This window comes from Nuphar pumila, chromosome 6 (genome assembly GCF_984573655.1).
Source record: "Nuphar pumila chromosome 6, dmNupPumi1.hap1.1, whole genome shotgun sequence".
In the NCBI taxonomy this organism is placed as follows: Eukaryota; Viridiplantae; Streptophyta; class Magnoliopsida; order Nymphaeales; family Nymphaeaceae; genus Nuphar; species Nuphar pumila.
Window position 1 is genome coordinate 26951564 of NC_143254.1, and position 15555 is coordinate 26967118.

General features: G+C 38.6%; 1 protein-coding gene across 4 annotated transcripts in view; it reads right to left on the reverse strand.

Moving 5' to 3' along the window:
• Nucleotides 1-8301: 8301 nt before the first annotated feature.
• The window catches only part of LOC149834457 (protein PAT1 homolog), a 28674-nt gene continuing 21420 nt past the window's right edge, over nucleotides 8302-15555 (reverse strand). For all 4 annotated transcript variants that reach the window (XM_090011420.1, XM_090011419.1, XM_090011421.1 and 1 more), the window contains exon 5: nucleotides 8302-10971. In XM_090011420.1, the coding sequence (XP_089867546.1) occupies nucleotides 8885-10971 (2087 nt within the window). In that variant the 3' untranslated portion in view covers nucleotides 8302-8884. The remainder of the gene's footprint in view (nucleotides 10972-15555) is intronic.

The following is a 15555-nucleotide window of genomic DNA, read 5'->3' on the forward strand; positions in this document are numbered from 1 at the left end:
GCATTAAAAAAAGGTAATATTTTTTCAGTGATCAATAAATCAACTTGAGCTTGGTTTAGAATTAAAAATCTATTACTTCCAACTTTGAAACAATGTGCTCTTCTTTATAAATGAGCCAGCTTCATGAAAAATGAGTCAGAGCTTATGTTCAATTTGTATCCCTTGGATCTGAGACTTGTGCATTGGATCTAGTGAGGGGCTCACACCAGGAACTAAGATCAATATGCACTGAAATAAAAAAAAAAATCCCCAATCATATTTTAATTGAAATTGATGTGTCTCTTATCCGATTTGGGAGAAAAGAAAGGAGGGAGGGTTAGAGTTACCATGTAATCTTAAATCTTCTTGGGTCTCAATTCTGAGTTCAAGATCTTAGCAATCAATTCCACTTGCATTTTTTTTTATGGCGAGGAACCCTCACCAATTCCCCCATCCCCATGTGAGGCAAACCCCGGGTCGGGTCATGACACCCAAGTCTTTACGGAGCCCACTAGTTAAAGACACCCACACACTCGGTGAGAGTCGAACCTGAGACAAAGGGGTCAACACCTTCTCCCCACACCCGCTGCGGCAACCTGGGTGGGTGTTCACTTGCAATAATTAAGCATATCTATTAAATATGTTTCTTAAGGTATTAACATGGATCACTTTTCACATGTAATCAGCATTGAGTAACTTTTATAAAAATGTATTTGTAGGTATTTAGTTGATTTTATGTCAATACTTGTATTTTATAGATAAAAGAAAAAAAATTTATGTGCAAAATTTACTTATTGTTGGTGCCGGTAAAAATGTGACAAATATACAAGTTTGATCAATTTCTCGGTAAAATTTTTACATCCGTTTAATTGTTGTTTTAAACTTTTGCCAACTCTAGAAAACATCGGCAAGGGAAATGTTGCAATATTTTGAGCATAGAAGTTTTTCTTGGGAGAATCTCAAGAAAATATTGGTACATATAAATATATAAAGTATATAATAAAAATTATATATGTATATGTAAATAACTAAAGAATAGGAAAAAGGTGTTTTTATCACACTAATATTGGGTCAAAAACGTGATAATGGCAGAACAGGCAACACTGTGACAACATTAAGGATGGCAGTGGACAAGGGGAAAACGGGCCCCGTTTAGACCAGGGATGGAAGTGGGGATGAAGGTTAAAATCTAGACATATGCGGGGATGGACTTACACTTTCCCCGCCCCCTCGTCAATAATATAACTAAAATGCCTTTAGGGATGGCAGTGGACCGAGGAGAAACAGGGCCCCGCCTCGCCCCGTTTGGGCCGGGGATAGAAGACATGAAACGGGAATAGAGGCGGGGATGGAGGTTAAAATCAAAACCCGTGTGGGGATGGAGGGCTGAATTTTGAGATGGGGTGGGGGTGGAGACCTTGTCCCCCGCCCCAGTCCACTGCCATCCCTGGACAACATTGCATTTCTTTCAGTATTATGTCACCCTTTGAAAATATCAACAATAAAATAGCAGTATTTCGAAATACCAGTGATATTTATAACTGTTTTTGTTAAAACATCATGAAATGCCCTAAATGTTATTTAGTATTTGCCACAAATTCAATGCATAAGGAGACTATGAGTGGGTCAAACAGATCAGGGTCCGGCTCCCTTTAGCAATTTATCAGGTTTGGACCCAACAAGAATGAAGCACCTCTCTCTCTCTCTCTCTCTCTCTCTCTCTCTCTTTCTCTCTCTCTCCTGTGATTGTATGCTAGGGGTCAACACAGAACATGGTTGATCAGAACCTACATCAAAATTTTGAGCAAGAAGTCAATTCGAATCTAGATCTGAAAAGATCCAAGGAGGCAGAGTTGGATGTAATTCTAAGATTTACATGGTAATACTGAAATGGTGAAAAAGTTAAAAACATGCAGTTTACCTTGGAGCAAAATGGATTGGATTTGATCCAAATCCAAACTGAAGTCCAAAATGTTGATCTCATTTAGATCTGATTCTGAAATAACTCTGAACAGATGGATCCGAATCTGATCTAAACACAGATTCATATCTTATTTTTAATTTTCAGTCCAAAAAAAATGTATTGAATGCGGGTCATTGATCGAACCAAATGTGATCTGTTTCGCCTTATGCATCTTTATGGTGCCAGTACTGATAACCATGTAATCAAATCATTATTGGTTAATACTTGCTAACATCAACCCTTTTTACTTTTTGATTCCTCAAATATGAGTATATATAATAGTCACAGACATTGGAGATATTTTTAAAGTATCTCGATATTATGCTGTAAATTTAGCAAACTATAATATAGGCAAAATAATGCGATATTTTAAAAATACCACCAATTTGATAATATCATGATATTATCGTGAGAATGTCATGATATATATTATCAATTAGTTTTACTATTTTTATTTATTTTTCATATTTTAAATATGTTTTTATTCTTTTTTTATAATTTTTGCTTATTTCTGTTATTATTTATGTATTTTTTTATCTAAACATGATATTTTCTTACTTATTTTTGTTATTTATATATTTTTAAGCCCTGAGATTTTTCTGAAATTTATCACCATGCCTAATATCACAAGAAATATCCTTGCTAAGATATGGCCCATACGGATATTTGTAACTATGATACAAAGAATCTTAAATCAAACTTCTAAGTACATCATCTATCAACTCATAAAAATAAAAAAATATGAAGAATTATAGTTTCTACCAGGTGAGTGTAAGTGCTCCTTGAGCACTCTATCACCATTATAGATGGCTAAATAGTAATGAAAGGGTGATTAGGGAGTACCTACACTACATGGGTGAAGGCTACATCTTCTCAATCAAATCTCATACAAGTATTCAACATAGTTTGTTTGATAGATGTCATACCTTGAATCATGTCTTATATGTTTTTTAAGTTGTAAAAATTTAGTGCATTGTGCGATTAATCTTTGAATTGTTCTTAGAAAACCTACTTGCACATCACACTCACGTGATTCAATGCTTGATTCCTAATAAAGAATGCAAGTAGATCATATATGTCTGTTTGGAAAAAAGAAAACCAAAAAATAGGGTTTTTACTAGGTGAGAATAGTTACTTCCTAAGCACCTCATCACATAAATAGTAATGATAGGGTGCTCGGGAACACCTAAGCCCACTTAGTAGAAACTATCAATGGGAGATTTATCTTCTTAATGACATGTATTCAACATAGTTTATTCCATAGGAACCTACATTTTTTTTTATATTTACACTGGGAAACCAGAGACCTAGCCACATTGGCTTTGCCTGTCGTACTTATGGTCGCTCGCCGGCTGTCCTGACAGCATAAAACTCTGTGGGTGTATCCCTTGCCCACAGGGAGTCTTCCCACTCATAGGAACCATACCTTGGATCAAGATTTTTTTATGTAAAATGTTGATTTTCAACTTATGAAAGTTTAGAACATTGTGAGCAATTGATCTCTGAAGTTCTTATAAAACTTGCACTTCAAAACTTGTTTCCTACTAAGAAATGTATGTAGATCTATGTGCCAGGATTGATCAACAAAAAAAAAAAATGAAAAATCATGGTCTCTAGTAGGTGGGAGTAGTCACTCGGGAAGAAACCTTATAGTTACTGATACATAAATTTTAATTGGAGTCAAGTATCCAATCGGGATTCAGCCATACAAAAAATATGAAAGGCAAGCTGGGGTTAGGCAGACTCCACCAGTTATTATTCAACGTACCACTGGGGTTTGAACCTGCAACGTCCCACCACAAGGAGACGTGCACTGACGGCTCCTGCCAACCACGCGGAGCGCCCAACTAAAAAATGACTTCAATATGAGTTTAACCAACGGGGGCTCCGCTTGTCTGGCAGGAGCATTTAGTGCAATTGACCTTGTGTTAGGACGTTGCAAGTTCGAACCCCAAAGGGTATGGTTGTATAACTGGTAGGGGTCTGCCTAACCCAGCTTTCTATGTGGAAAAAAAGAATTCAATATGGGTTTAGACAGGGTCGAAACACCATAAAGTGGAAGAAGAAAAGGAAGGCCTTCTCATAGTTCAAAATATGGCTGATATGAAAGTGGGTTAGTCAGAGCTGAGGTACCAGGGTTACCTGAAACTCTATGTATTTATGGAAAACTCGTTTCCTGGAAACCATTTCAGAAACTAGAAACCTAGCATTTTTTAAACTTTTAAGAAACTTCTGAAATTGCATGAGAAACTGTTTTACATCACATGGGAAACCTACTTATTTTATATGGAAACCCATTTTCTTTATTTGGAAAACATGTTTTCCTTAGATTCCTTGCCCGTTTTTTTTTTTTTTTTTTATTTATATAGAGAAACCACCCTCATCAGGTTCAGAGACCTTTTTTTTTCAAAGGCAAGCTGGGGTTAGGCAGACCCCTACCAGTTATACAACTATACCATTGGGTTTTGAACCTGCAGCATCCCAACACAAGGTGACGTGTACTAGCTGCTCCTACCAGGCAAAGCGGAGACCCCACTGGTAGGATCACAAACCTAGCCGCTCTGGCTTTGCCTGTCTTTCGTAAGATCATTGTCCCAGCAGCGTAAAATTGTAACCCTTGCCCCTAGAGAGTCACCACACTTCAGCTTGTGCATGTTTCCTTTAAATAAGAGTTCTTTTAGTAAAAAAATAAGATATATTTTATTCAAAATTCAAATCACTTATTTTAAAAATTAATTTTTGTATATATATATATATATATATATATATATAGAGAGAGAGAGAGAGAGAGAGAGAGAGAGAGAGAATATTAAGAAGAATGTAATGTACTGGATAAATTTGAGAAATTTCATATTTTAATATAATTGCATTATTTTTTTCTTCTTTCATGATTTTTTTAGAACTATGTTCCATGTAAATACTTTATTTATGAAATTTAATATATTAAAAGTAAGTTGAATATGCACTATTTCATATAAAATATAACTGACTTTATAATTGTTTTATTATTGTTGTCATCATAATCATAGCCCCAAAGGGGCTTCGCGTAGTGGGATGGACTTAGGCCATTAGGCAGGGTGGTCTAGGTTCAAATATCATGGGTGTCACCCCCTTAGGCAAGCCAAAGTGTGGCGACTCCTTGGGGTAAGGGGTAAGCCCACAAAGTTTTAAGCTAACAGGACAAAGCCCCGCTAGGTTTCTGATCCTATGTGTGGTTTCTCCATGTAAATATAAAAAAAAAATCAGCATAATTATATAATTTATAAAAATTAATTTATTAATTTGTACTAATAATTAGTAAAGAAGTTAAGCTCATGTAAATTTATAATATTTTTCATGCATATTATGCATTTTTGCTCTCTCTCTCTCTCTCTCTCTCTATATATATATATATAACACTTTTTTTATTTTACATGAATTTTAAAAAGTCTCGTTTTTCCAGAACATTTCCAGTTTTCATTTCCTTTCTTGACCACATTGGATACACCACAGTCAAACCCACATCAAATTCCACATTGTAGTACATTCATTCAATTGGGCTCAAACGAGTAGCAGGATGGTTAGGCCACACTCTCATAATTTCTATAACCATTTATAAAAGGTGTCCAACTTTTTAGTTATTACATTCAGCTGGCACCTTTTTTCCTTTATCTTTCAAAAACACAGTTACTCCCAAAATTATTCAGCTGAGCTTCATTTAGAAAACAATATCAATAAAACTTCTTACTAATTGATTCGTTCAATACAACTGCAAAATATTATTTTATTAGAAAAGGACGCCAATTTTGCATAGGTTTCCATAAATAAGATGATAAGTTAAGCAACTTCTCAAAGAAAGGAACACTTTTTTATAGGCCAGGTCACTCGTCATTGCTATGGGAATCACTTTTTCTGCTCCTAATTTTTTTTTCTCAAACATGTCATACTTAGTGGTGTCAACGGGTCGGATCTGCTTCGGACCCAGGTATGTCCAAACCCAGATCTATTTTGAGGTGCTGATGCCGAGTCTGGATCCTATTCCTATTGGGTATGCTATAAGGAAAGCCATACTTGGACCCTATAAGGATTACATGAACCAGACCCAGTTCATACCCAGTAAAATAATATCTTTTTATTTTTAATATTGAAAAATCATGGGTCTTAATTGGAACACGGGTTGGACATAGGTCTGGTATGAAATTTCACAAGTCATACCCAGCTTCATGTACTAATTGGATCTTTTGGGTCTGACCTGGTTTCTAATCGGACCTCTTTTTTTATCACCAAACCCTAACCCTATAAGATTTGGTACGGGTCGTGTCTTGGTCAAACCTAACCCATTGAACATCCCTAGTCATACTGCATGCATGCATCTGTAAGCAACTTATTGCATCTACCTTGTTATGATTTCACTCCAGTCACTAACCCCTTAAGAATTCCCATCTCATGCTCAACCTTGACTCGGCTTTATCATTGCTTGTGTTATGATTGTTGTAAGCAAAGGAAGCCATTTAACCTGCACCTCTTTTTAACCCTTCTTAGTGGTACATCAACACCGAACAGGGTCCCATAAAAGCATTTAGGGTCACCAACCTTTATGCAGACAAATGTGTTAGATCCTTGTCCCTTACAAGCGGCCGTATAATTTGATGAAAGATATTGCCAGAGTCACCAAGCTTCGACTTACGCAGACGGGCGACTTCGGCAAACCCCTTGGGTCTGAATGTGGGGTAAGACTGGCGCGGATGTGTGCATATGGTATCAATGAGTTTCCACAGCCTCCTTTCATATCAGTCGAGCCCTGCCTCAACTTGAGATTTTGTATTACAGGCCATCTCATTATGCTCTCTATTCGGTACCCAACAAAATCGGGGGATTGCATGTTGTGGGAGGGCAAACCCAATGACTGGGTCGCTGTGCATTTTGTAATTCTGCAGATTATACTCTCTTCGGTTATTGCTCATGTTTTTTCAACCTTACAGATGTGACCTACATGATCTGTATGATGAGGATCGACTTTTGAATCACCGGAATCTGGTGGATGCTTGTATAAGCTTTTTTTGGTGGTTCAAAAATCAACGGCTGTAGATGCACCAAATTTTCCTGACTTAAAAAAGGTTTTTTATCTGTCAAAAAACATGATCCAAAGGGTTGATCTCCAACTAGGATAAACACATTTGTAGGGTTGGATTGAGTCAAAACAACCAGAAACCTATAGGTTTCAACTCATTGACACCGTATAAACGTCTGAATCAAAGACTTTTACATAAAAATGAGGGTTTAGCCCACGAAGGCTCCGCTCATCTGTTAAGAGCAACTGATAAGTCACCAAGTTGAAGGGATGTCGTGAATTCGATGCTTACATGTTTGTGGACATGACCACTGGACTCGCCATTATCATCATCATCATCGCTTAATGGGGTGTTGGGATGCAACCATTTGTCTGATAAACAGGATAAACAGGGAAGTTCCTTCTTTCTCCATAATAGGATATCCCACCTTATCTTGTTTATCTGGATAAGTAGGTGCATCCAAACACCATCTTAAGGTACAACAGTTTCAAGTTTTTACACCGAAATCTGATACCAACTATAAACCAGGTTAGATCCAAACCTTCGAGCATGTGTTTACAACCTCACACGACTAGAGGAGAATGACAGCGCCCAGTAGAACTCCAAACTCTCAACCCAAGAAAAATCAGAGGATATGTTCGAATGTGCTGGGTTTGATTGAGATAGCTGGATGGCATGGTCGCACTATCGTAACCAAAGGATCTGGGTTTCGAATCCCACAGGAGCCATCCCCCCAACTTTAAAAAATAAATAGTAGTGAATGCATCGTTTGCCCATATTGTTTGTTGCATATGCACATTAGACCCATGTCTTCATTTTCATGTGAAGGCATTTCAGATTCTGGTGAAGAAGATAATGCACAGATACACATTAGAAATACAAGCAAAAGCAGGAGGAAATATTCAGAAAATATCAAAACATAAATGCATCTATGCAGGCACAGACCTGTCACAAGTACAAGACCTGAAGAGCGCAAGCGTGTTATTTTCGCATATTTTTTCATTAAGAATAAGTGTATAATGGAACATGACATGGTGGTAAGTTGGAGTATCCCTGTGACGTAGGTGTAGACCATGTTTGCACCTTCGGTGCATAAATAAGAAAATGTCTGCCGAATTCATCAGAAGCACAAGCATGTTAACATAATCCATACTGCAGATAATAATGGACAGAAACATTCAATTCTGGAAAATGGGTGCTTAATAAAATCAATATCAGTTCTGACAAACTAAACATGTTTCCACTAGATCACGGATCCGGTGGAGCATGCATGAACATACTATGAATATCGGAATAGCATTAAGTGACAAACACGATTAGCACTAACATTTCTAATGTCGAGTAGTACAGAACGTTGAAATGCAGCCAACACCCTCCCACTCAAAATACAAGAAGGCCTGGTTCTGCTCCAATATACATCACCCTTCAAAAACTAAGAGATGATGATTTCAGAAACCTATCTATTTGAAACCCCCCATTTCTCCCGAAGAAAAGGAAAACATAGTGAAGGGCATCCAAATGATAACAGCCCTTGTACATCTTGTTCTTAATCTCAGTCTGCAGTTTCAAATTCAGAGCACCAAAATACAGCTCTCAGAAAGATCTTTCACAGACAAGCAGCCCCCTTTAAGACTTTTTGTGTGATTTTAACAGCAAGATATTTCAAATGCAGCACTATAGGTTCTAAATTAACTCAAAATAAAATCAAATAAAAACTTCCTAGAAAAGTTTTACCTTCAGTTATTTGCTCCAAGCATCAGGAGCAGCTGCCTATGATGTTTGGACAACAGATGGGCAATCAAGCTGAAAGGATGCAGAAAAAATTGCATCCACCAACCTGATGTATCAAGTATATCTGTAATCTTTAGCTAGGTACAGATTCTGAGGTCATCTAAACACTGCCGTTGCCATGTGAATTGAAACCAGAAATGGCCATAGACCTCTGTGCAAAATCTAACAACAACTTGCGCTGGTGATCATTAGTGTGGGGAAGGCTGGCCCTCAGCAGTTCGACCGGCATCTCCCTGCTTATTGCGCTTGCAGCCTCGGTCCCAACCACTGGTGTGTTGGCAGACTGGGAAATCAAAGAATGAATGATGCTGTCGTACTTGCTCAGGCAATACTTTGTGAGCAACTCAAAGAAGGCATTGAATGAGGCCTGCCAAAGAGCACGGCTAGACATGTTGTAGGTGGCAGCGACGAGAGGGTCTGTAAGGAGATCAGTCGCTCCTTCAAGAATAGATTTCAAGATAACAGAAGCACCATCACCAGCAGAACTTCCAAGTGGCCGCAAAGGTGGCTGTTCTGAGGAACAGGCGACTGCAGCAAGGCAAGCACTCAATGCACTGAGATCCATGCTGCGCACACATGCAGAGACAATCCTAGAAAGTGCAATAGTGGTTTCTGCAGCACTTGGATCTGATGGCAGGCCGCCAAACAGAAACCTCAGGTGACAGAATATAGCCATGGAGACAATCCTCATGAGCTCCCCACCAGGGATGAGGAGCCGGAGATACCTAGCAAGAAGCTTACGGCCCTTTGGAAGAGACACCAAGCGCAAGAACACAAGGTCATCCTTAGGCGCCAAACTGACTGGATGGCTGCCTTTACCAGCACCAAGTGGATCTACCAGTTGCAAGGAGGCAGCTAACCCCTCTAAAAGAACCAGCCGCCTTCGTTGAAGTTGGGCACCACCATCTTGTGGCTGACTGAACTGCAAAAGCCGGTCGATGTCATCGACATCAAGCAGGAGACATAGCCCATCTTCAATCATGATCCTAGCTGCAAGCATAGGCTCTTGCTCAAGAGGTTTATCCGTAGGCTTCTGATCAAAGGTGCCATCACTTGAGGATGAAGGCGGGTCAACTTCAAGCAAAGGACGTGGCCTACGGATAGAAGAAAATGGGACACGTCCAAGTGCATCAACCTGAAGGTAGGCATGTGGTTCTGAGGTTGCACGAGCACGAGGAGGCATATCCCTCAAATGTGAAGGGCAGAAATGGTGTTTCAGCCTTGATCCAGCAGAGTTTTTAGCCTGGCATGCTTGATGGTAGTAATCATCTATGTAAGGATCGTTGCAATGAGTAGCAGCATGCTGCATTCTAAGAATACTCTCAATCTCCTCAGCTGACATGTACTTTGAACGAAATTGAGGCCATCCATTGTCGCTTCGTTGGCTGCTTGTATCAGAGCTTGGTTGAGAAAACCGCATACTGGTGGATTGTTGTCGCACTCGTTGGAATGATTTATGCCTTTGCTCCCTCAGATCTGACATCCCTAGCATCGCTTCATATTTATTCATCAAATGAGAGGGAGGAGATGAATGTACACCAAACGGTTGCTGTGGAAGTGCAGAATAATGGGCCACTGATTGTTGCATAGAATGCAGTCTTGGATGCTGCTGTTGCAAAAACTGTGACGGCATCAACCCATTGGATGGTAACTGCTGACGCATCATGCCAGGCAAAAGTGGGCCATGGTTTTCAGAGAACATGCTTCTCTGATTCACCCAATGGTTCTGATGAGTTCTGTTATTAATTGGAACCCCAGGGGGGGTGAACTGAGGCATGCCATTGCCATAGGGTAATCCATGGGGAACTCCACCAGGCAGATGAATAGGACCAGGGAACAGTGAGGAGTTTGATCCAGAAAATGGACCAGGGGGGCCTGGAGAAAGGGATGCCACATTAGAAACCCGTGACTGATTAGGTGAAGCATGGGCCAGACCTCCAGGTGGTGGGTACGAACTGAAAGATGACTTAGGCACTAGAATGGGTTCAGAATGAGGATGATGTTGCAGTGGTTCGGGATAAGAAGAAGTTCTATACAATTGATCTTTGGGATCAGTGAGTTGTGTGGAGGATGGCTGTGGCTGTGACCACCATCGCTTACCCACATGCATGCCATCAGCATCCACCACATGCTGATCATCCCAATTTGAAAGGTCTGGTTCCTGTGACCAATCAGTTGCAGATGAACCTGAGAAGAAAACGATCAAAAAGCGTCCTTAGGACAGTAAAATTGGAAACAGGAAGATAGGCATAAGAACGTCAAGCACCAGAACTTGATTAGACCAGTACAACAAAGAAATAGAATGATGAGCATAAAAAGGTTCAGCACAAGAATCTTTGAACTCAGTAGGTTAAAAAAGGCACTCAGTAACACAATAGTGTCTTACAATGAGATTTGATATTACATACACAAACATGCTTATCTAAGCACCTTCTTCAGAACATGCAAAGTTATATGACTTCCATCAGATAGAAACATAGATACCCCATAACAAAAAGCATCATATATGCAGTGAACTTATCCAACACAGTAGAATCATTTGAAATCAGACTCCAGCTTCATAAGATCAATGACACCAGTCAGATAATGGGTCATCTAGCAACTGGTATCAAGTTGGTTATGGAAATAGGTCAGGACTTCACATAAACCGGTTACATCATTTTTACCATAGAATTGTTACTAGCCAATACACAAGATAGAAACAGTAAACAACAGAGAAATTTGCAGATTTGAAAATGATAATCATATAACAAGGCCTTCTCTTAATAAAAACAGGGCATTTAACCACACACCAGAATTAGATCTCAATAAAAATGAATCTATACAACATGCATTGCACAAGTAAAGCATGGACAGGTTTTCCCATCGAGAACAAGTTGTGGAAGTTCCTAAACACAGTAAGGTCAATGAACATGTGGCAACAGGCACAACAGGGTACAGAAGAAGCACATGAAGCCAAATGCAAGAGCACATCAAAAGCATTAGCTTGAGAATGGAGTAACAGATAACTTGGCAAAACATACATGTGATCAGAAGATGGATGAGAGGATTTGCAGAAAAGCTTTCACAGAACTAGGTTTGGATCAGAGTTACCGGAAGCGCCCCTACTATAGGGGAAGCGCGCTTCCCCGATACGCACTTCGGAAGCGCGAAACACGACGCTTCCGAAACGCACGGGGAAGCGCACTTAAGTATTAGGAAGCGCGTACCCCTTTAAAGGGGTACGAGTTACCTTTATTACTATTTTGCCCTTTTTTTTAAAAAGAAAGAGTTTTTTTTATTAAGGGCAAAATTGGAATTTTAAAAAACTCGCGAAAAAAACATAAAAGAGAGGCTTTAGGGTTTTTTTTCATGCCTCCTCCGAGTCTCTCGCTTCCTCTCTCTCTCAGGATTTTGGCCACCGACCGACGACCTTCAAAACTTTCGGCGACCTTTTCCGACGTCCGACGACCGCAACCGATTGACGATGGGGATATTCAGGTACGCGTATCCATTTCCCCTCCATCTCTTCTCTCATCTCTTCTCTCCATCTCCCACGACTCCGATTTTTCCCCCCTCCCCCTTATGTTCAGGTACGCTCTCCTCTCACTCTTTGAGTCTCTCCATCTCTTCTCTCACGCTCATCGCACGACTGCAACCCCTTCACAAACCAAGCATGGTGACTCTCGCTCAGACTCTTCAGAGTTTTTTTTTCTTTTGTTTTTTTATGGCAAGCTGGGGTTAGGAAGTCGCAGACCCTAACCATCTCTTAAGCCCCACGAGGCAGATGGATTTCAAGCTTTCAGCTTGGCACGAGACCCGTTTACCACAAGGGATATGATATGGGATTAAGTTAGAGTATCCCTGTGACATGTTTTACACTCTTTGTTGGTTCTGCAGAATTGCTTATTCATGTGCATGTTGTTGGAACCAATTTATTCTATCTATGTTTATCATTATTTATTGGGTTGCTTATAACTTACCGTTGCCTTGTCATCGTAACCTTGATCTTTTGAAAACAGAAAGCTTATCAATTTTATTTTCTGAAAGTTTTGGTCCTTGGAGATCTGATTCTCTACCTAGGGTTTGGGACATCATTGCCTAACTTAATTTTATTTTGATTCACTTTCTGGAAATCTGAGATTTGTGTGGCTACTCAGAGGGTGTTAAGGTTGGGAAATAAGGTCAGTTAATGAGTTTAGCCCTGTTTCGACCCATCCAAATTGTTTCCCCCAAATGGTGGGCCCATATTTTGCATTGATGAAGAGTTTTCGAGTAATATAGGGCTGGTGTCTGACCTGTGTGGTGTGAGGTTCAGCTCGTGAGTAGAGGTTTGATTCCTTCATTCTCTCTAGAAAGTACATTTAGGGAACAAGGGATTGTTAGAGACTATTTGTTCCATTTTCCTGTTGCAATAACATGATGGTCTTTATCTTTTGTGTTATCAATATGAAGATCATTTATATTCTTATTTGAGTCCCATGAATGAACAATATATTGGTTGAGAAACATTTCACATTTTGTGGTTTAACTGAGTTTATTTGGTCGTCTTTTTTAGGAATAAGGGTTAATGCAGTATTTTTTTATCATTCTTGTAGGTTTTAACTTTTAAGTCATTTTGACGATTGCTTGAATCCTGATCAGATTGACTGGATCACTTTTATTATTCTTTTACTGTTTGATATATATGGATTATTGGTTTATTGTTTTCAATTTCAAAGTCAATGAAAAACATGTTCTGCCTCCACAAGTTGTCTTATGGTTTAATTATGGTGTTTGATCTTGCAGACTTCCATTCTCTCATTGATCTCTTGAAGTGACTTTGCTTTATGTGAATTCTGAACTTACATGTTGATCAAGTGAACCAAGCATGATAAAAGAAACAAAACAAAAGAGATACTTATAAGTATCCTATAATATATAAAAAATATATTATAGGAAAATTCTTGAATTCATATTATAAAAACATATTATACAAAATGTATACCAAGCATGATTGAGCTTATCATCCCTATTAAGTATGAATTCTTTGATATACCGAGCGTGGGCCCAGGCTCGGCTCATTTACTCTATCAGAAGAGTGGGGCAACTAGTATGTTGCAGCTAGTTGTTTAAAATTTTAAATAAATATCATTATTGCTAGTAACAGTCGGCCAATAAGAATTTTGTTTTTCTTCGTTGTTATGTTATCTTTCTTTAGCATTTTTTCATAAATGCAAACTTTTGAAAGAACTTCCTTTTTTTTATGCTTTATCATAGTATGTTATAGAATCATAGATCTTTCACCTCCTTAAATGATGTTTATTTATTTGTTTTAGTAATTGGTAAATTATGAGTAATGATTTGTGTTCTTCACTCTCCATCCTTTACTGTTAATAATAGTTTTTTTAAAGTGTTCTAGGTTGATTCTTATACTTTTATGATGCAGATATATTTGCATGTTCTTTGCTTCATTAATGACCATCCCAAGCTATAATCACGATAATTCTGATGACGATGACGATTCTTTGTACAATTTGGAGCATGAATCATCTAGTGGTGTTGGGAAGGGCAAAAAGAGGTCTTCTGCTTGTCTATATCAGTTTGAGGACAGAAACGAAAATTGTTTTGATGAGGAAGATGAAGAAGAATATGACTTGGATGACTACTATTCTGAAAATGACCAAGATGATGAACCACCTAGCATGCATAAAACAACAGTACTATGACGCCATGTATTGAAACAAAAGAAGAGTGAGCAAGGAAAGCAAGGTGGAACCCAAGTTTTTATGTGCAGGCACTGTAAAAATATTTATCATGGGTCATATACTAGAGTTTTTGCACATCTCATGGGATCTCCAAAGGGACAAAGTGTTGGGATTGCCTTTTGCCCTGTAGTTGCAAAAAATGCAGCATTGGCAAAAAAAATTAAGAGGCAGGTTCGTCGAGTGGAGGTTTCATCAAGTGCATTTGAGTTGAGGAGATCAAAAATTGATACTCCGAAAAAGCCTATTAGTATGACTACATCATCTAGTGGAAGCCGAAAAACAGTTGATATTCGTGATACCTTTAAAAATGTAGAAAAAGATGATGTAAATCACAAAATTATCAGATTTTTTTGTGCAAATGACATACCTTTCAATGTGCTTCGATCACCATATTGGGAAGAGATTATATCTGCAGTTAATAAAGTGCCCGGATATAAACCCCCATCATATGAAAAAGCGCGAACAACGTTGCTTAACAGTGAGAAAGAGTGTGTTCACAGGGAGTTAAATGAATTTCGAGAAAAGTTTGAGGAGTTTGGAGTTTCTATTGTCTCAGACGGTTGGACAAATATTAAGAACAAACACTTGATAAATATACTTGCCTCAAACTGTTTTGGCTCGATGTTCTTATATGCAAGCAATTTATTTAATGTGCAACAGTCAACTGCAAACATTGTCGAGTTTTTGAAGACGGGATTTAAACTTGTGGGGCCTTCTAATGTAGTGCAAGTGATTACAGACAATGCAGCAAATTGCAAGTTAACAGGTGAATAATTAAAACAAATGTATAAGTATATTTTTTGGTCACCTTGTGTTGTGCACACACTTAATTTGATCTTCAAAGATTTGGCACATGAGTTTCATTGGTTGGGAGAAACATATTTGCAGAGTAAAGAAATTGTGAAGTATATCATAAATCATTCAAAAGCACTAGCAATCTTTAGAAGCAATGAAAAAATAGAATTAATAAAGATTGCAAAAACAAAGTTTGCTTCACATTATACTACTTTGAAACGCTTGCTTGATGTGAGGGAGAGCTTAAGGC